Here is a 22,817-nt window from a genome sequence, read left to right on the forward strand (position 1 = left end):
TTGCGTGAGTTCAAATAATTTTACAGTGCTTTTGTTTGCAGCATCTGTTACATATATATTCTCGTGCGTCTGTTTTTACTTTTTAGTCACTGCTATGGTCTTGTTTCTTTCTCATTGGCAACCCAGATGAACATTTGCAAATGGGCCCAACCCACGAAAAGCGTTGGCAATTATCTTGTATGCATTGATGTCTGTATTTTTGGGCAATCAAAAGGCACTTGCATGCCCAACAATGTTAAAGAAAATTGAAGGTTTAATAAACATAAGCGGCCAGAAATATGGAAGCACATATGAGAGAATGTGATTGAAGAGTATGATGGAGTTGTATGCCAGTCAGGTAATTGCACCTATGCTCATTGACATTGTCATACGCATGCATGTGACACTGACACCTTGGGCGGCTTTAAATTGTTCAACTGCCGTGTCTGGTTGAAAGTTAAGACTTTGGACAATGACTTTTTGTGGACATTCAATTGCCAGTAGATGTGCGCTGGACGACCAAACTACTGGGGGCATTCCCAGCTCCTGTTCCGGAGGTTCTCATGCCATGCGGACATAGAGATTACTGATTAGAGAGAGGGAGAGCTGGTAGAGAGCGGCCTTTTTTAGCTTGCTACTAGTGACGTCACAATCTCCTCTTCCACTTTTACCTCCTTAAAGGTGAGAATAATAACAAAACAAATCCAACGGCCATTAATTTATATGATTATTTGAGTATTCTTTCTCCCTTCCCAGTTCCCAGTTGCTTTGTGAATTGGAGCTGCCGGCCAGCTGGAAGGGAGAGTACTGGATTACTTGTGGTACCGGGAGACCTAGGTCTGTTTTCTCTTGATACTCTGCTCGTTATATTTATTTACTTTCTGGATTTTGCACACCTTCAACCTCGATGATGATGATGATGATGATGATGACGTCCTTTGGTTTGTCGGCAAATTACTTGCATAGTTTTTTTTTTTTTTCTCAAGGCGGTTTTTGGATCTTGGTCCATCAGCTGCCCTTTTTCCCAGACCTGCGTGATCTAATATATATATGGATTTTGATCACCTGATTCATTGGAATTATTTGCCTGCTGCACGTTCAAGCAGTGTGCAACGAAGAAGATTAAGGTTTTTCTGCTGAACATTGACTGTTTCTTTGTTGTCGACTGCTCATCAAAATCTTACAAGACTGCCATTAAGGGAATGGAATTGTAGTTCTTTTATATTTGTTGCAGGCAACATATGTGGTGGTTTTATGTTGCAAGGAGCAGTAGGAGATGATGCAGTAGGTGTGTCAGTCCTGCAGTGATGAGTACATCTATCCATTTGTTCTTCTCAGTTTAGTGGGATATATATATATATTTTTCCTTGGTTTGATGCATTGTCCATTTTGGGTTAATAATTGAATTATTGTGTTGCGTAAGTGCCTTTTTGTACTTTCTGTTTCCTCAGTTAATATGACTGAGACCAAGATGGTGTATCTCAATTTCTCCACTTATTTTGAATTTTTTTTTCCTCCCTTATCAATCATTGACTGAACAATGCCTTTGTCTTTTTTTTTTTTAGTTGCATCTTCATTTCTAAAAAGGTAGTAGGTAAATCTGCTAGTGCAAGGATGGACAAGAAACTTACAACAGTTGAATTACGAGAACGGCTAGACAGGACACTATCTTCACCGGATCTGATGAATGAAGAATCTCTCAGGTCACTTGTCAAAGATCAGCTGTTACGGTCACCCTTCTGTGGCACTGAAGGTTGGTTCTCTTATCCAGTTGACTACCTGATTAACTCTACAATTCAGAAAATCTTGTTATTTGGTGTCCAGAAATAATTATAAAATATTTTTTTCCCATGTATATTACTTGGTATTGTCTGGCATTCTTATTGAGCAAGAAAAAAATGCATGGTTCATCACATATTTATATTGCAATAATCAGGCATACGGGTGAAGTATTCATAGCTAATGTTCCTGTTTGATGATTGTTGAAAATTGCACCTTTTTAATTACATGCCATCCTTATGGAAGATTGTGAAATTTGAAAGGATATATTGTTTTTACTTTCTAATAGATGTGTACACCAATAGTTTCCGTCGGTGCTGTTACAGCATGCATATTGTGACTCGTGTTTATGAGCAATTTAAATTTCACTTTATCTATTTTTTCAAAAATTTAAAAAAAAACAACTTTGGATTGGGGAAAGGGAAAAGAAGGGATTATCTTTGATTGTTATCTTTACTTTGTTCAGATTTAGGTTGTCCATGTCAATATGTTCCCTCTTTGCTAATTCGGTAGCCATACCACCTATATGCTAGTTCTTGCACTTGCTTGTGCTTACTACCGTGTCCAATATTTATAGGGGATTTTGTGAATGTTGTGGAGAAGCGAACAGCAGAAGTTCGGAGATTTCTAGAGATGCTGACAAGTTCTTCAGTGACTGAAAAAGATACATCCAAGGTTAATAGGGCATCACATAAAGATTGGAAGGTACTTTGAATTAATATTTTGCTTGGAGAGCATCTTTGTTGAATTCAAGTTCATACCACTCTCGTTATATCTAGTAAAGAATACCATTTCCTTTATATCTTTTTGTTGATGCCAGTTTGTGTAAATATAACCCACTTAGTTACCAACAGCCACAGCAGCCTGCCAGAATATTAATAGCTGTAATACAGAAGGGATCATCTGTTTTTACAAAATAAATGCATGATTTATCCAGAGTATGAAAAGAAATTTTAAAATTTCAAAGTTTTGGTCTACACAGGGCTAGTTGCCACCAAAGAAATGAAATCAACAACTATAAGAAATGGTCAAATGTGCTCATAATTTAAACATGATTGATGAGTTCTAAATTTGGGAGATATCAATCACATCTTGAACACCAGAATAATGAAAGATCTAATTTTGGGCATTGATGTTAGTTATTCTGAATCTACTTGTCCTTGCAAGCTCATCTAACTCTAAACCTACTAGAGGGAATGACATACAGCTAATACAAAAACTTCTTGAACATCAACCCCAAGATTAGCAAAAAGATTTTGTATTTGTTGTGTCTCATCCCACTTGAAAGCATACTTAATCATGTATCCTGTTTTTTGTCTTTAATCTGATCAGGCTACTATTATGACTCTTGTTGTTATCTAATTATTTACACTGCAGACTGTTGATCTAACAAAGGTAGGAGCATAGCTTTTACAATTTCTGCTGTGTATATTCTTCTGTAATCAATGGCGGTTGGGTTGGTGTGAGTTTGCGATTTGTGGGCAGTAGTTTATCCATCCCCTTTGTACTGTGGAGAGGCATCAGTTTTAGTGATTTCTTTTTAGTGCCTGTTTAAATGATCTGCATGAAATTTGGAATGGGTACACTTGACAATGTGAATCACTTGAAAAATAAATATACTCCTTCTGTAGTGGATCTGTTTCAGGATCAATTTGACCTTTCTTGCTTTCCACTGGCCCCAACTGACATATTTATGAATTCACTCTGCAGTTTTTGGATCATCTCCCTGTTAATTCTGTTTAACTGCAAGAATCGATACGAAATGGCTCTAATAATGATATGATAATGAAATTAACAGCCTACTTCCCACTTTGGCTTAGTCACTCAAGGCCTCTAACCAAAATATATTAAAAACAGTAGGTCACTCTGTGCAATTGTTTATAACACTGTTCATCCAACTTGCTATTGTTTATAACAATGTTAATACTATTTATAATACTGTTTGTCAGCCTTGTTTATGATTACTATTGAGTTTATTGTTTATCTGAATGAATGATTGGCAGGTGTTGGATTTAAATCCAACAGCTGAGAGACAAAATTCCATAGAATTCTTATCTAGGTATGTTTGTAGAAGATTGGCCCTCATATATATTTTATTTTATCATTATTTATAAAATAAAATGAGTTTGCACGTCTGAGCTTTTTCTTTCCAGACTCTGGCCGACTACTTTCTTTATTTCCATAATAGATATGCATGTGTGCGTTTCTGTTTTTATGCCTATAAAATCTGTGGTTAGGCATCAAATAAAGTGACTCTTAGTGTTTAGAACACCTGACAGATCAGACAGACAAGATGCCTATCAATATGGTAATCATCAATAATTGTACAGTCTCGATTTTTTTTATTAGAAAAAGTAACCCCCATTTGGAACCATATTTATATTCAAGGCGCTAAGGATGAGCCTAGAATTTAGGCTTAGAACTGATCCCATCAGATAGTATGTGATCATAATATAGTGCATAATTAAAGAAAGAAAATAAATTGTTTGAACCCCTTAGCAAGATCAGCCTAAGATCCCTGATTGCATAGCACCCAACATAGAATCGGTTGGATTCTAGAATGAGTCAAATGAACTAAGTTAGTTTTCTTATTTTCAAGAAGTTAGTTTTTACACTCTAACTCATGTAAACAGTTTAAAAGATAGATGTGGGAGTTATAGTAAATCATTGAAGAAGAAAAAAGCGGTGAATTTTTTATGTTTCCTTCCTTTCTGTTTTGTATGTTTTTAGAATCCCTTAAGAGACTTACAGCATGAAATGAGAACAATTTAACTACTTTGCTGTTGGGAAATATAAAACCACAATACTTACACTACAACACCAAAGACTCCCCTCCCAACGTACGGCTACCTTTCATTTATCGTCAAGGAACTTGCATCTAAATCTCTTTAAATCAGTTTATTATGGTGCATGCAAATCTCCTACAATTAGGCTGTAATAGGACATGCAAACTTCCTATAATTTAGACTTCGCCTAACTCTTGAATTCCTATTGCTATGCCCTGTAGTGAAGCCCCAAGTAGATTTTTAACCAATGCCTATCAGCAAGTTGCATGTAGGGCTGCATTATGTCATAGCTTGTTCCAGGTCTCCTTTTCTTGATATCCACCATATTTCTTCTCACTATGAAACCACAATAACTCTTCCTGTATACACTGTACAAATTTAGTTGGTTCTGCTTTCTCAATTTTTAGTATGTTCTTGACTTAATCGGTTTAATGATAATCACTTCATCATAAGTTCAGGAAAGGCCCACTTCTGTGTCAAAAGGCTTCATTGTTGTCTTTGTTACTTTTGATGCTTGGTTTCAGGTTTCTAGCATAATTGTGGTTTCTGAAAGTTCAAATCATATTTCCTGTTAGGCCCCAAATTTGACCCTGATAACTTCCATTGTTTGCCCCTCTTTCCAGGTAAAACAAGATACTGATAAACTCCGTGTGATGTACCGTGAAGGCCCAGATGACACCCCATTTCACACTTTACTTGCTGAAGGCCAAGTAGATGGGCCTGCTGATGTCTGTGAGTTAAATATTGCACTTTTCATTGCATTTGAGCTTTCTGTATCACAAGCACTTCTCAGGTTTAATTTTCTTCTGCAGGTCTTTGTGTCTCATGGGAGTCAACCCTTTACAGAAAATGGTGAGTTTCATGGTTTTTCTTCAACAAAATCATTATGGGTTTTATCATATAGTGCTTCTTTCTTATATGATTTCTGTTTTCCTCATAGAAAGCCATATAATTTCAGGAGAGATCCTTTCCTGTTGGCCATTAGGCAAAGACTAGTTTGACTTTATGCTTCTCATCTATCTAGATCTTGATATGCATGAATCTTTCTTGGGTATTTTTTAACCAGTTGCCATTTTCTATTATACTTTCACTGTAAACTATGTCCAAGAATGGTATGGGTTTTGTATATTTTTTAAATCATACGTCAGATTATGAAATATGCTAGTAGCCATCCAATTGCCAATCTGATCATAGCCAATCACTCATGGGTGCCCATAATGCTAAAATCCTTGCCAGGCTAAGTCCACACTCTATTTGTATGACTAGGAATCCCATTTGTTAACATATACCCATTAATGTTGATTGCAAGAACGGTTTGAATTCTAGTGTATAACCACATTTGTTTATTGATCATTGCCTGACTGTTCATTTAATTACAATTATTAAAATTTGAGAAACTCACAATCAATAAATTTTGTGCCCAATAAACATATTTGGTGGCAAATTAAAACATGCAAATTTCCATTAATAGTGAACAAATTCATGATTTCGCAAGTCAGATATAATCATATTTGTCCAAAAAATTCATTTCTCAAGTATAAGATTTTATTTTATGGTTTAATACAAAAATAGGCAAAAAGCGGTTGAGGCGTACGCCTCGAGGCGCGCCTTGAGGTGAGGCGTTAGGATTTTGCCTCGAGGCGTACGCCTCCTATAAAATACATAAATCCTACGCCTCAACTGGGTGAGGCACTCCGCCTAAAGACGCACTGCCTCGAGGCGCAAGAGGCGTGCGCCTCACCCACCACCATTTCTTTCTCTCTATCTGATGTATACATAGTTAATATACCAATATATATAGATAGATTGCTAAGTTTCTATACTGTATAAATGAAAGAAATCTTAATTTATTTAATACTAATTTTAAAATTTCATCAAAATGAAATAATTATGTATTAAAAAAACTCATCACAAAAGATTTGACATACTTATTAATCGATTTGTAAATTACCGAGTAACCAACTAATCATTTAAAAATAAATTCTAAATCTAAGTTATCTAACTAATCATTTAAAAATAAAATCTAAATCTAACTAATCATTTAAAAATATAGTGTACCTAATCTTTTAAAAATGAATCGATAATTGAAAATGTGAAATCAATTATTCTTTGGTTTGTTGAATAAATGGATATACAAGAGACCCATTTAAATAACCCTTAATTTTTTTTACCAACTATATTTCTAAAAAAATTACAAAAAAAACTCAATTACTATTTTGGGGCAATTACAAAACAATTTCTTAGAAATTAGAAAGAACTATGAAGTTTAAGTTAAAAACTATGAAAAACCAAAGACAATTAATCTTTTTATTATTAATTTCAAGACTATTTTGTCAATTACTATTTACATTTTCAGTTTTTGTTGAGGCTTACGCCTCAGACCGCCTCGAGCTTACGCCTCGCCTCATAAAAGCAAAATGCCTCAAATACGCCTTTCGCCTTTTTAAACATTGATCACCATCAATAAATCGTATTTTGAAACACTAAAAGTGGAAAACGTATACTTTCATCAAATTCCAATAACTTCACAAATACATCCTCAAGTTTTTTGAAATAAATCTATAACAACAATATTATAGATTTAACAAGCGGACAATCATGCACACTATTCTGAGGGGTTTATACTGTTCATACTATTTACTTAGCGAAGGATGCATGCACAAGACTGTGGGATTCACTATAATATGTTCATAAACTCTTTATCTCGTTCACAATCAAGCTAATGAACAGTCATAGACAGAAACCTGTCAGATCAAATAATCATGGTAACAATTCAAAATACTTGAAATTTTAAGCTCAACTCTATCAACAATTTTAGTCTATATGCAGAAGCTAGATGCAAATTTTCAAATTTAACTTTCAATTACAGTTTTGATTCTGAACCTATATATCTAGAATTCATGATGGCATCTATTTTATGCAAAATTTGGTATTTCTGTTTTATAATAGATTTTTTCAGAGTGTGTAGAAATTACCTATATATGGATTATAGATTTTCACAATTTTTTCTATTTTGAAATAATCCGACATACCTTCCAACATATAATCGGATTTGAATGAAATTGATAAGAGCTCAGCAGATCGATTTTGCTAATTCACTCTTTGTTCTAGTTTTTATTGCTCTTTCACTTATCATTTGCAAACCAGATAAATAAAATGATTTATTGAACTGAATTATTAGTTCTTACAAATGATTGAAGAGAGTAGTGAAAGGAGGAGCATTGGAACCTTGTCAGTTGGATATGATCAGGTGAAAATAAGATGAGTAAAGAGGCTGTTAAGGTACCATGTCTTATATTTTAGATCTATTATTATTATTACTATTAAGAAGACATGAAATAATTTAGAAGACCGCAAGCTATAGGAATACAGGTTGTTTGAGTTTGTGAGAAAACTCCTTATACGGATATAATATTATGTCTGGGTCAATTTGCGTATTTATTTGAAAATTTTGATGTTTTAAAATAGTTTTGAGCTGCTTGCTTGCAGTCTTCACCTGCAATCGTTCACTCATTTCTTAGCTATTTGTTAAACACTGGCTTTTCAGGTGGCCACAATATAACATTCCACCTTTTAAGATTGCATTGTCATCATGTCTGCAAAAGGTCCGAATTGGTGAAGACATTTCCTTAATAAGGTTGGTTATGTTTTTTTTTATCATGATCATGAATTTGGTGATCATAATAATTTTTGAGATGTTAATATCCATTCACTATTTGGAAGAAAGGGTGAAGGTTCCCTGGCCAGTTTCTGATAGGGAGGCTCTTCTGCACTACTTTGAAATTGAATACTTCAAAGAAGATCTCATTTTTGTATTGCTCAATACGGTAAACATAGACTCCTGATTCTAGTAATTTTGGTTCATTTATTTATTTTTTCAAGTATATGCCTAGATGTCCGCATTAACATAAATGAATGTTCTGAACATTTTTTATAGATTTCCGACGCAGAAGATATAGACATGAGCACTCATGGGTTCTCTAAAGATGGAATTCCTGAAGCAAAAGATATCGTGCGGGTAGATCTAGTGGGGGGCTTTGTTCTTCAAAAAGCCAACTCAAACAAAAGCTATTTTAGGTGAGTTATGTTTAGTTTCATCTTCATTTTGCTATGTGGATATTTCTTTTGTGTGGTTGACACATAAAGTGATTAAACGTAGAGTTGAAGGACTTGCAGCCACCAGCACTTCTATTTGTTCTTGTAGTTCTTATTATGCATAATCAACTGCATAAATATTAAAATTTTGTATATCAATTACCACAGAAGTATCATTTATCAAGATCTCATCTATGCCAATGGCTCTTTGATGGATTAATCTTTTTTGTGTACCAATATGGATGCCATAAAAAGAAAAAAGTTGATCAATCTCAATCTGTTAAAGCGTGCATTCAAAAATTAACTATCTTTTAAATGTGTGCGATAGTGGCTGCCAAGAGAGGTATCTGTTATGGACTTTTATGTGGCTATTATTGTCTTGGGCTTAAATATGTGTTCTCTGAGTGAAGCTTGTGATGATGATCCAAATTGATTTTGCTAAAACTGAGTTGCTTACTCTATATAACCAGAATAATTGCTGTATTAGTCGGACTTTAATGTCCATATTGATGATTTAATTTTATGCTGCATTCATGACACCCCATGCTTATGTTGTTCAAGAATGAGGACTTCCTTATGGTAACCATAGCTTCACAAGACACAAGTGACCAAGAAATTTTATACCATTGTTATATGCTCCTAGTTACCATGAGATTGATTGATTTCTGGCTACATTAGCATACATGTTTATTACAACTATCATATTTATTCGCCTTAAAAATGTGTCACAGACCTTGCTCCTATTTTTATATTAATATGTAGCTCAAACTTTTGCACAAACTGGCTCACAAACTTTTATTACAGTGACTACATTGGTCACAATACATAAGTTTCATTGTGTTTATTAACTAGAAATTCATCCCTTTCTCCCCCTGAACACACCATATTTACAATCTTTAAACATTGTTATGCATAGAATATGACAAGTAACATTGTCTTTTACCGCATGAATCTTCTGTAGATGGGTATAAGAACAGCATTACTTCTTATTTTTTTCTAGAATACTTTAAACTTAGTCACGATCGAAGACATTTCAACAATAATCTGTATGAAATATTAAATCATGCCTCAAGTGTATAATAGTATTATTAGAGAATCAGGAGAAGAACCAGTTGAAGACAAATCCAAATATAATCAAATAAGGTCAAAATTGAGTAATTGACAATTTGACAAAAATTATGAAAATATTTATAATAATTTGTTTTACTTAGACTTATTAGTTATACATGTGTTTAATCAACCATGTACAAGAGTTGAATTCATAGGCAAGCAAGTAGAACTTAGTATGTCAGGCAAACATCCTCTTGCATGTAGCCTCAGAGAAGTGGTGAATTTTATACAAACACAAAATCTAGGAAACAAGTAAATTACCCATACTTAGAAAGTTCATGACCTTTGTGTCAAAAACTGGGCTTGTACTAGACTACCTCGTCATACATGCTGGACGTGTGAAGGCTAAATAAGAGCTTCATTCCAGTTCCATTGAATCTGCTACAAGTAGGAAGAGAGAGACAGTAACTCTTATTACTTGTCATTTGCTTTGCCATGAAACCTTGTTCCTTCTCAATTGTACCAGTTCTGCTATACCCAGAGTAATCTAAACAATAGTCCCTGGCATTGCCAAGCCAACCCATCATTTATTTTCCAACCCAAACCGTGTGGACAAAGCATGTAGGGGAAAATATGAAATTCTGTTTACTTAAGGGACTTTTGCTCACTTCTTGAGTAAGCCTAATGAGGATGAGGTTATTCTTGTGGAAGCCATGAAAGAGGTCCTCATTTCAATTATGGCGTCTAACACCAACTAAAAAGCAGAATAAAGTTATGAAAAGTAAATTAGAAAATAAAAATGACCTCTAATTGGGTGGCTATATCTTGTGATGCATGTTATTTTACATGTTGATGCTTGTTGAATTTCCGATCATGCAGGACAATAGCAACGATGGATATCAAACTGGATTTTGTACCTCCCTGGCTGATTAACTTTATATCAAGGCAGCTCATTGGCAATGGATACAAGCTCTATAACAAGGTCATTTTTAATCTAATTGCCTTATTACTAAAGAACTAGCTTGGTAACTGGAATAGAAATCGTGAAAAAAGAAAAGGATGAAATATGAAGAAAAATATAAAAAGGATAAATTCTCTTCTACTTTCATTATGCTTAATAACGAGTATATACATACTGTACATTGTCTTTGTATAGAAAACCAGAAAAATAAAAAAAGAATAAAACAGAAGAAAAACTGGAAAAAACCATTCATAAAACGGATCCCCCATGGCAAGGAATTTCTGTAACTAACTCCCTCTATCTAGGATTACAAGTAAAAAATCATCCTAAAATAGCTGCTGATTTTCTGATCCCCTCCTCAAGCTGGTTAATAGATATCATCCATTCCTAACTATGTAATCACTAGGAAGTTATGACCATTAAGTCCTATAAATGCATCTGCAAGTTGCTCCTTTGTAGACATGTAGGGAGTACAAATCAACTTGTTCTCTAACTTCTCTTTTGTAAAATATCTATCCATCTCAATGTGCTTTGTATGACCATGCTGTATTGGATTATGAGCAATATTGGTGGTAGACTTACTATCATATAAAGCCTCATAGGTTCCGCCCACTTTATCTTGAGGTCTTCAATGATAGTCTCCAAGCATAATGGCTCACACACACCTTGAGCCATAGCCTTGAACTCCAGTTTCGCACTTGATTGAGCTACACATTTTGTTTCTTACTTCTCCATATGACTAGATTACCACAAAAGAATGTGTAATAACATGTGGAATGTTTATTTACTGAAGATACTGTGTAGTCCGCATCAATGTAGGCTTCAAGAACTAGCCCTTTACTCTTTTTGAATAAATTTTTTTTTTCTATATTAGCTTTTATAGTGGAGAATTTGGTTGTAGCTTGTAGATGAACTTCCTTAGGGTTGTGCATGAACTAACTTACCACACTGACAACATATGCTATGTTTGACTGAGTGTGAGCCAAATATATAAGCTTTCTTGGTACCCTTTAAGCACCATCTGCCTCTTAAGTTTGTGATTGGGGTCAATCTGTATTAAGCAGGTTTACATACTAATTTACCAATTCTCCTCAAGAGATCAACTATATACTTTTGTTGGGAAACGAAGATACCTTGCCGAGAATGTGCTACTTCTATCCAAAGTATTTCAACCAATTCCCCTTCCTTCTCATCATTCTCAATAACAATTATGTCATCAACATACTCCAAAAGAGCAGTAACTCCCCCTAAAGGCATACATTGATGCACAATGTATGATCACCTTAACTATGCTTATACCCAATGTTTACCATCACTTTTGTAAAACCTGCCAAACTAAGTTCTCAGAGACTGCCTGAGTGTGTATAATGCCTTTTTCAATTTGAAAACCTCATCCCTAATAATTTCTCCTCCAAAGCCCAATGAAATCGTCACATGTATCTTCTTCTCTAAGTCACCATGAAGAAAAGCATTTTTCACATCAAGCTGTTGTTGTAAATCCTAATTGAAGTTTGCAGCCAAGGACATCAGAATCCACATTGTGTTCATTTTAGCCATTGGTGCAAATGTATCATAATAGCCAACTCCATGGGTTTGTGTGTTACTCTTAGCAACCGACCTTGTCTTATATTTTTCTACGGATCCATCGAATATATACTTTACATCAAACACCCATTTGCATCCCACTGTTCTTTTTTGGTGGCAACTCCACGATTTTTCACATTTTGTTCCTCTCAAGTGCCTCCATCTCTACTCTCATAGCTTCTCTCCACTTCTCATCAAATAATGCTTTTTTTTTGGGGGGGAAGAGCTCAGAGAGCTAATTTTATTAATAATAATAAAAAGTTACAAAAGTTCAAGGGTTACAAACCAAATAGAAGAAGAACAGTACAATGAAAAACCAGAAAAATTACAGAAAACTAAAAATTAAACCCAAAATCAGAAACAATCTTCATAATCCACCTAGGCAAATCACGACCAGAATGGAATAAACAGAGAGAATGATTGTTGCTGCCATGAGAAGCAAGAGCAGAGGCTGGGGCATTCCAGCTAGTTGGGATATTTATCAATGTTGGGCTGCCAGCAATTTGGAGAAGTTGGGAGATGTCCGAGAGTTCCTGCGCGAATCTCCAAGCGGCTGGGTTCCGATCGTTCGTCAGGAAATTGGAGAGATCAGGAATACAATGTAGTATGCGACGGATGACGAATTGTCGATCGAAAGAGAAACAAATTGCAAGATGGAATGCTTTGATGCCAGCTTCAATGAAGGTCTCAGCAGAGAAAGTGCAACAACCTGCACAGGATATAGCGTATGTATGGTTTGAAATGAGAAACCCCAACCTACCAGTTTTGGAATTGTCAGCCCATCTGTACGCAAAGAAGAGAATACGACCATTGATATGGGAGAAATTATTTAAGAGAAGCTTGCGACCAGTGAGAGAGGAATTCTCCTGAAAAAATTCCATGACATGGGCTACGGCTTTAGATGCAATAGTATTGAAACTGGGATCAATGTTATTAAAAATAGCCTCACAACGAGCTTTTCATAAAAACCAAATGCAAGCAGCAATGATAGAACTAGTATGATTGGAATAGTTGTAATCAGTGAGCCAGCAGCCTGTAGAGATGGAATCTGGAAAGGAGATATTACTGCCCATTTGATGTTTAAGCATATTCCAAACAATCTGAGCACAACGGCAGTCAAGGAAAAGATGGTCAATAGATTCATTTTCAATGTGACAAAAAACACAGAGTGTTCTAGGACCAATGTTGATGCTATTAAGAAAATCAGTAGTGGAGATTTTTCCATGCAACATAAGCCAAATAAAGTGTTTAACCCTTGGAGCGACATGAAGCTTCCACAGTTTGGACCAGCCAGACCATTCAAGGCTCAAAACAGGATTGTGATTTAAGTGATGATAAACAACTGAGGAAATTTTCACATTAGATGATTGTGGATGCCAAACCCAGAAGTTGTTGCTAATAAAATCAGGAGCACATAGACTCGGAATCAAAGAGCCAAGGAGATCACCAAAGATTAAAGTAAGTTTGCTATGAATCCAAAGACCATTAACAAAAAGCTCAGAGAAACCAATAGCATTAAGATCAACATCCACATTCAAAAAAGTAGGTTTAAATGCAAGGGGAATTTCAAATAGCCAAGGATTCAACAAAAAGGAAGTCTGAGTGGGATTGAAATTCTTGATCCAGAGATTTTGATTCAAAATCATGGCCGTGCGGCAAATACCTCTAAAAATCCAGGAACAGTTACCAGGAATACTGTCAGTCCAGAAATTTAAGCAACCATACTTAAGGCGAGCAATGTTAACCCAATAAATATTATCCGAGTTAAGATATTTGAAAACATTTTTAGCCATAAGAGAAACCTTAGCAAGAGCAAGATTGCGATGACCTAAGCCCTCCTCAGATTTTTTATCCGTGATACAACTCCAATTCACTGCGTGGATGCCCTTTCCATTGCCCCTTTAAACCAAAAGAGATCCCTGACTAGCTTAGAGATTTCCTGAAGGACCGAGTCAGGAACAGGGTAGGCAGAGAGAACATAGGTTGGGATGGAAAGAATAGAAGAATTTATAAGAATTGATTTGGCAGCGGATGAGAGCTTATAAGTTTTCCAACGGGAGCACAGAGTCTTGATTTTCTTAATCATCGGGTTGAAAGAGTGAACACTAAGTTTTTTCGGAGATATGAGGATTCCCAAATAAGAAAAGGGGAATTAAGCTTGGGAAAAACCAGTGATGGTGCAGATTCTAGAAGCAACCCTTTTATTAAACCAAGATGGAAGATAGATATGGGTTTTGGCTGGGTTGGGACGTTGGCCAGTCAAGCGGGTATAAATGGAAAGACAGAGATTAATGTTGCGAGCTACAGATCTAGTTGCTTTAGAAATCAAGATAATATCATCAGCGAACAATAGATGATTAAAATTAGGGTGTAGATTACAGTCAAAACCTAGGATCAGATTGGTAGAAAGAGCTCGATTCATAATAGCTGAGAAGTTTTGAGCAACTAAAATAAACAGATAGGAAGATAACGGATCCCCTTGACGTATACCCCTAGAAGAGGGGAACCAAGGAGAGGGAATTCCATTCACAAGAATAGCAAAAGAAGAAGAAATAAGAGTAGCTCGGATCCAGGAAATCCATTGGTCAGGGAACTTCATTTTAGTAAGGGTTGCAAGAATTGCACTCCAATTAATGGTATCATAAGCTTTCTCTATATCAAGTTTAACTAGCATCCTAGGGGGGCTAATCCGGTCAGTTTCAAGAGAATGAACAACCTCCTGAACAGCAATAGCATTATCAAAAGCTCCTCTCTCCGATATAAACCCAGCTTGCTCTCTACCTACTAACATAGGGAGAACAGGCTTGAGTCTATTTGAGAGAAGCTTAGATAATATCTTATAGCACACATTGCACAACGAAATGGGTCGAAAATCTGAAACCAACCTAGGATTGGACTTTTTGGGAACAAGAGTAACATAAGTTCTACCCGGGAGGGGGAGATGAGAAGTTTGAAAGAAATATTTAATAGCATCAACAATATAATCTCCAACATCATCCCAGAAAAAACGATAAAATTCAATATTGAAACCATCCGGGCCAGGAGATTTACCTGAGGGAAGATCGAGAAGAGCAAGAAAAATTTCTTCTTTAGTGACATCCTTAATGAGATGATTCCCAATCTCAGTGGAAACAAAAGGAAGATCGTCAGGCAAAGCATTAAGAATATCATAAAAATTATCTTGATCATTGACATCACTACCAGTCCAAAGGTTAGAATAGAAATTCATGAAAGCATGCTCAATACCATAATGATCAGAGTAACTGGTACCAGTTGAGTCCATAATGTGGGAGATAAAATTATGATGGGAATGGATGCGGGCAGCATTGTGAAAAAAATGCGTATTTTTATCACCGTCACTAACCCAAAGGAGGCGAGCCCGCTGAGCCCACTTAATAGAAATTTGGCGCTGAATAGCAGCAAGTCTAGCATACTGGATCGATAGGTTAGATTGGGAAGCAAAAGACTCATCCATGCTTTCTAAATAAGAGATATTAGATTCAGTCTGAATAAGAGCTTGCTCTAAAGAGTTGACACCAGATTTTTTTCCAAATATTTAGCTTGAATCTAATACAGGATAATAAATGCGTAAAAACATGGAGGGGGTTACCGTGAGCGGGGGACCGGAGAGCATCTCTGACGGAATCATGGCACCCAGACAAAGTCCAACCAAAAATTTTCAAATCTGAACAAATAGCGTTTAGTAGAATCGTGTAAAGAGACTGACAAAACAAGAGGAGAGTGATCTGAAAAACTGCGGGAGAGATGAGAAAGAGAATTTTTTTGAAACAAGAAATCCAGTCAAGATTAACGATGCAACGATCAAGCCGGGCCCAGCGACGGGCTAAACCCTGTTGATTGTTACACCAAGTAAAAGGGGAACCAGAGAAGTTAGGGTCAAAAAGGTTATTATTATTAATAAAACCGCGGAAAAAATCAGCTTTGCTGGAATAGTAATAAAAGCGCCCACCTTTGTGCTCGCTCGGGAGTAAAATAGAGTTGAAATCACCGATAATTAACCAAGGGAGACGAAAAGGCGATATTTTCGAAAGCTCATTCCAAACCGCACACTGGGAGGAAGCCCGATTAGAACTATAAACAACAGAAATAATGATATTAGATAAAGGATTAAAGGATACCACCAAGTGAAGAACTCGACGAGAGTAAGCAATAGGAGTCATAGTACCCAAACCTTTTTTCCAGCAGACCATGATGCCTCCAGAGAAACCCTCAGCGAGGATGGAGGCCCAATCCCAAGACTTGGAAGAACTTACCAACGCGAGCAGAGTTGGCCCTAGTTTCCACTAAGCAGAGAATGGCTAGATCTTTTTGGCGGATAAGACGAAAGATGCGGGCAAGGGTTTCCCGGGAAGAGAGACCCCTGCAATTCCAACAACAAATCTTGTTAGAGCTCATCATAAACAAGTAATAGATATAAAAACACCCTGAACAGGATACAAAGATGAGAGAAATCAAGGATGACTGGGTTCCCCCAGTTCCAAGCGTCCTTTCTTTTGGGACTTCACATCTAAGAGAGAGCCCTTACGAATGAGAGCAACTCGTCGGGCTTCTTCTTGAAATTGGTCTAAGGTCATGAGATCATCAGGTTCTTCCTCTTCAGACATCTGGTCATCAGATTCATCTGAAGACGCTTCTTCCTGGTCAGAATCCTCTTCCATGGAACCATCATCCAGAGCAGCTGTGACCTGAGAAACAAGCTTAGAGTGTTCTGGATTAGGGTTAGGTGATTTGAGAGGAGGGTTTCCTGCAAGAGAAGACAAAAAGACAGGGGGTGGGGAAGAGTGCCGACGATCGAACGGCTCTTTTGCTTTGTGATGGGGTAATCAAGGGTGGAGAGAGAGAGAGGGAATCCTCCACTAAGGCTTTTGAAATGACAGAAGGAGACAAATCAGTGTGCGGGGTGGGGTCCCGAGGAACCATGGCATGGTGCTTCTCAGAGTGCCCAAGGCACAATTGGCAGAGCAACGGACGGGTCGGCAATGTTAGGGTTGTCAGGGAGAATAGTGTTCTCTAGAGGAGTGCGACGTGGCAAGAGGAGTGGGGCGCCGCCCACTCGAACCGCCTCGTAAACCGCCACATGTGCTATGACCAGAGTAGCCTCAGGATGAACGGTCATCGTTTCTCGGGACGGCTGCCGTTCCATCGTTCACGTTAGGGGTGCGAGCACCGCCGCCACGGGAACGGGAATGGCCACGCCGGCGAGTCACGATAAGCCAAGGGCCAAAATCAGAATCATTCTCAGTACACTCAGAGGTTAATGGAGCAGCTTCGCTGTTAGCAGGGGGGAGGGGACAGAGTTCCTAGCACCAGTTCCAGCATCCATAGGAAGGGGTTCCAACCTAACCTCCTCCTCTCGTGAAACACGAGAGGGCTGAAAGGCTTTCGCCTTCCCGGTTGCTGGAAACCGGCTGCAAGAGCTCGAACCATGTCCAATCACTCCACAAGAATAGCAAAAGGTTGGGAGACGCTCATATTGAACCACAACGAATACACGATGATCATCTCCAAGCCAGAAGCCCTTGCAGAGGGGTTTGGAGAGATCTAGTTCAAGACAAATTCTGGCGTACTTGGTTCGAGTGAGGGAAAGAGTAAGCTCGTCAATTTTCAGTAGATTTCCTAGGTGACCAGTAATGGTCTCAAGGGTATCACCGCTCCAGAACTCAATTGGTAGGTTATGAAGTTGGATCCAAATTGCTGCCGTAGTAAGCTTGGTGAATGTAGGTTCGAAGTAAGGGCGCCAAGGAGACAGTTGTAAGATTATACCATTAATGGTCCATGGTCCTTCAGAGAGAAGGCGCTGCAAAACAGTGTTATCAGCACAGCGAATAAGGATAAAGCCATTTGGAAGGTCCGAAATCAGGATTTCCCCAATTTTCTCCCATTTTTTCAAGAGTATTGTCTTCACTTGTTCAAACAAAGGAGGTTTTCCGAAGAGTTTGCCAAAGAGAGAGTGTTGGAAGCGAAGACGGGCTCGGTTTAAAGTATCATTGTCCAACTTGATGAACTCAGAAGTAGATTCCTTAAGTTTGTTGAGGATTGCGGGATTGTGCAGAGGAGAGGACTCTTGGATGGGAGTGACTTTGGATGCGATTTGAGCTCATGAAGGATGGGAAGGATGAATGGGAGTGGTCTGGGGAATTTGGCCCCCGCTTGCCATGGCAAGAGGGGTGGGGAGGAGAAACAGAGAGGACGCTCAGAGCAGAGGCTGCTTTTGATGAAGTACTAGGAATGGTGTTTGAGATGGTTGAGAATCTTATGTAAGATGGAGAAAATCTGTGAAAAAACACTAGTTTGGTCAATAAATACCTTCAATGTTTAGTGCATGCTCGTCATTTTAATGCATGCTCTGGACCTTTTTCTTAAGGAAATAGACAGATCATAATCAGGTGGAATTCGAGGAGAAATTGAGTTTGCGCTTACCTCATTTTCAGGAATAGGAGTTAAGTTTTGGACTTGAGCAGGATTAGGATCCAAATCTCTCCTTATCGAATACACCTGCCTATACCTCCTAATGCCAAGCGCATCATTAGTAAGGATATTTTCAGGGTTTGTCTCTTATCAAAACAATGCGAGTTGTAAGGGTGACTCTTGTGAAGACAATGTGGGATGCAAGAACAACTCTTATAAAGATGATTTGGAATTAGATGAGTAAAGTACATATCTTCTATCTTATCTTCCACAATAGACGCACTCCCCCTGAAGATGGGGCTGAGTGAAAAAGATTAGCCTTCATCAAGAGCAACATCAATAGATATTTAAAATTTCCGTACAGGTGGGTGATATCACTTATAGCCTTTCTGTGTTGGAGAATACCCGACAAATGCACACTTAATTGCTCGTGGATCTAATTTACTTTTGTTGTGGCTAGACACATGAAGGAAAGTAGGACAACTTAAAATATTGGAGGTATAAGATTATTTATGGTTCGAACTTTAGGATAAAACTTGAGAGAAGAATTGCAAAAGGGTTCCATTGCCCAAGACTTTAGAGGATGGTTCGTCTTTAATGTGGGCTATGGTAAGGATGGTTTTCTCTCAGTGTGATTTTGAAATTTTGGTTTTGGAAGAGCAAGATACAGGTTGTGTCTCATAAGTGACCATTTTTCCTCTCAACAGCATATAACCATGACTATATAACTCACTGAGAAAGGAGCATGTATGTAGGATAATTCATGAATTATTCCTTCTTGTAGAATATATATTGAAAGAAACTGGTTAAATAATCCCTTGCATTATTAGATTGGAACCTTTTTATTTTGACACTAAATTGGTTTTGTATCATAGCAATGAAGTTTGGAAAGATAATGCTTACATCATATTTATGCTCAAGAAGGAAAATCCTCGAAACTTTAGTGCCATCATTATGAAAGGAGCAAACCACCAAGTTCCTTTACTTCTGGGAATTCTAGAAAGGCCCTTTATATTAGTGCGAGTTAAATAAAAAGGAAAAGGACTTTTATTATGGCTCATTGGAAAGGAACCCCTTTTATGTTTAGCAGATTCACGTGCATCACATTGAAAATCCTTGGCATTAACACCCTTAAACCAAGATAGGATCATTGTCGTTAAAACAACAAATAAAGGATAACGAAAATAAAAATCGTGATGCCAAATGACATCATTATTGAAAACAGATAAACAAGACTTAAGGAAATGACAGTAGGAGAGTGCAAAGCTGATGCATCTAGATGGTAGAGGCAACCTTTTTCCTTAGCAACTCCAATCCTCTTCATTAAAATCTGGTCTTGAAATATACAGTGAGAAGGATAGAATAAAGCATTGTAGTTGACATCACTGGTTAGTTTGTAAATAGACAAAAGGCTACTGAACAATTTCAGAATATAAAGAACATTTTTTAACAATAAGAACAAACTCAACTTAACATGACCTACACCAGCCACCGTGGAAATTAAACAATCGCCAACAATGGTTTTTCTATTGTTAGAACAAGTTGAATATGTTGTAAAATGGACTGAGGAAGGTGTAATGTGATTTGTGGCCCGAGTTAATGACCCAAGTGTCCTAGATAAATTTATCTGAGACCTGTAATTCATGACGGAAGAACTTATTAGAGAATGCTAACCAATAGGGAGCTACTAGGCTGCTCTAGTGACCCTAATAGACTCCGCAGCTTCTCAATCTCGGCTTAACTAAAGTGGCCGAGACTAATCGCTAACATCATTTTGAATGTAGTCAATGATATTAGAGATTCTGATGTTCAATAAGTAACAGCAACTTTATTTATTTAAGATTCCCTGATAATTGTCAACTATGTTTGTAGCAGGCGGTTGGTACAGTGGCCACCAGCGATGAGAGTTACCGTCTAGCCCTGGAAGGCCCAATGTATGCTCGGATTCGTGATGCCCTGGTGAAGAATAAAAATCATGGGTCACCTTTGACGGGAGTTGGTTATGATGAAGCTATCCATCCCCCTGGAGAAAATACTGACCCCCCTGGAGAAAACAAAGGTGAAACCTTGAATTCAGTTGCCCCAGTCTCAGATACTACATTTGTCAGTGAGATTGTGGAGGAGGAAACTGGAGAAACACCATCTTTCAAGGGGAATCAAATTCCTTGTGGCCCTCTTGCCGACCTGATTACGGAAAAGCACCCCGTAAACAGAGAAAGAGCTTTGATCAGTCCAGAGGTGGAGATTGCTCTGCATGTAGTAGACAAAGCCATTGCTATTGTACGAAACCGTGGTTCATATGACAAGCACAGCAATGCCTTCTTATCTTCTGAGCTTAACCATCCAACTCCAGAAACACAGGCAGAGGTCAGATATAATAGTGCTTATGATCCATTGCCAGCAGTAAGTTCCACAGATGGGCATCCCAAGGCATCTGGGAGCAGAGTTGAGGATTTAAGGTGAGTAATACAGTTAATGCAGTGAGTTAGACCTGAATATTTATACGAGTTTTATAAGGGAAGGCTCTATTCATTTGTCTACCTCATCACGTTAATAATCATTTAAAATGCATCTTTGCTGCTTCAAAATTAAATAATTAAATACATCATGAATGCAATGCATGAAATGACTTTAGGGATGTAGTTGGTTTGCCCTGTGCCATGCCAACTACTAGGGTTACTTCCAAATGATTTCAATACTTAATCCTGGCGAATAGGTGATGCATATTTATTCAGTTAATGGGGCTGTATGTAAGATTATATGCATGTAGACTCAGACTTCATGTCACGATTTTATTGCAGGGATGACTGTTTGGGTTCTGCTTCGATACGAGTTAATGGTGGACAACAATTATCATCACTGGAAGATGGTTACAAACTGGAGGATGGTGAGTCTAGAATATCAACCCATGAAAAAAAGTCTGTAGAAGGTATGATAATTGGTAGACAACCACCATTCTTGGATAGCATGAGCAAGATATGTGATGAACGCAGTCTCAAAGCCAATGGCTCCCACAATGCTGCTCCTTTTGTTGGTGGCAAGCCCAAGAAAGGTGGAACCAGAATGAAGAGTATATGTTGCTTTAGCATGCAACGCTCCTGATGTTGAGGTCATATATGGAAAAATACAGAATTTTGCTTCTGATTTATAAAATGGTTGCACTGTGTGAAAAAAAAAAAAGAGAGAATAATCAAAAGTATTTTAGAAGAACAGATAGGCACAAAATAATAGGAAAACATACAACAATATTATGGAGGACCTCAATCATCCCCCAGACCATATCAACACGGAAAGGATTTTCACTGCAGGATCAATAATCCAACCGTGCAGAAGTGTGTGGCACTCCATTGAGGGCTCAGATAGTGTGACGACTCAGATTGCTTGTAATGTAATATATCATTTACCAGATCATATTTATCTTATCATTTACATTCTATTACATTTACATCAAACAAAGTCACGGATATAGCAGCGGTTATCATTCGTGTGTAGATTAATGCTGAAGTAATTAAAAACTTTAGTATTTGGGGTGAAGCCTCCCTCTCTTCCCTTCATCATCAAGATCATTATATATAAAAATATCATTTCCAATCACCTCCGACAATGATGCCTAAAAAATATTGGTTCTGAATGCCCAATTTGTGAAGAAAAAGAGTCAAAATGTCATGTGAATAATTAATAAAGAAATTTTTATTTAGAAATCAAACAAATATTTTCAATGATTAAAATTTCAAAAAACTCTCTAAGACTCTCTTCGTCTAGGGGCCTTTATGCATGTGTGTGATCTCTATCTGTTTTTCTATTTCTTTTTTTCATTACTAGTAAATAGTTTATGTTATTTTTTATTTTTATTTTTTAAATCTGTTGTTGCCCTTTATCGCTGTGATGTTTTGATATTTTTAATTAATTTATGGTACATCTATTTTACTAAAAATAAATACATAAAATAAAATATATCAAGATTTGTTGTGTTTCTAGAGCCTATGAATAATTTAACTAATGTTATTTGTATTTGCAACGGGTTGGAAGATGTTGATGCTTGGCTCTGATGGTCTTGACATTGTGGTCTAGTTTTCAAGTGATGCAACATTCAAGCAAATAAATTTGGCAGGCGTTATTTCTGTGATGTTTCTTACGTTGCATGACAATTGACA

General features: G+C 37.2%; 1 protein-coding gene across 1 annotated transcript; it reads left to right on the forward strand.

The window, feature by feature from the left end:
• Positions 1-477: 477 nt before the first annotated feature.
• Positions 478-21,845, forward strand: LOC120274496. Its single transcript, XM_039281037.1, has 12 exons — positions 478-660; positions 736-816; positions 1,545-1,732; positions 2,336-2,463; positions 5,168-5,276; positions 5,357-5,396; positions 8,092-8,181; positions 8,272-8,371; positions 8,482-8,621; positions 10,569-10,671; positions 20,539-21,122; positions 21,465-21,845. The coding sequence occupies exons 3-12, from the start codon at positions 1,594-1,596 to the stop codon at positions 21,763-21,765; spliced, it is 1,734 nt and encodes a 577-aa protein (XP_039136971.1). The 5' UTR covers positions 478-660; positions 736-816; positions 1,545-1,593; the 3' UTR covers positions 21,766-21,845.
• Positions 21,846-22,817: the final 972 nt, after the last annotated feature.

The sequence above is a fragment of the Dioscorea cayenensis genome, chromosome 13 (genome assembly GCF_009730915.1).
Source record: "Dioscorea cayenensis subsp. rotundata cultivar TDr96_F1 chromosome 13, TDr96_F1_v2_PseudoChromosome.rev07_lg8_w22 25.fasta, whole genome shotgun sequence".
Taxonomy (NCBI): domain Eukaryota; kingdom Viridiplantae; phylum Streptophyta; class Magnoliopsida; order Dioscoreales; family Dioscoreaceae; genus Dioscorea; species Dioscorea cayenensis.

Bases quoted from the DNA above. Each gene is read 5' to 3' on its own strand.
- LOC120274496 (XM_039281037.1), top strand. From the start codon at position 1,594: ATGGACAAGAAACTTACAACAGTTGAATTACGAGAACGGCTAGACAGG. The intron at 2,464-5,167 runs GTACTTTGAATT...CCCTCTTTCCAG, and splicing joins CATCACATAAAGATTGGAAG to GTAAAACAAGATACTGATAA. The intron at 5,277-5,356 runs GTGAGTTAAATA...TTTCTTCTGCAG, and splicing joins AGATGGGCCTGCTGATGTCT to GTCTTTGTGTCTCATGGGAG.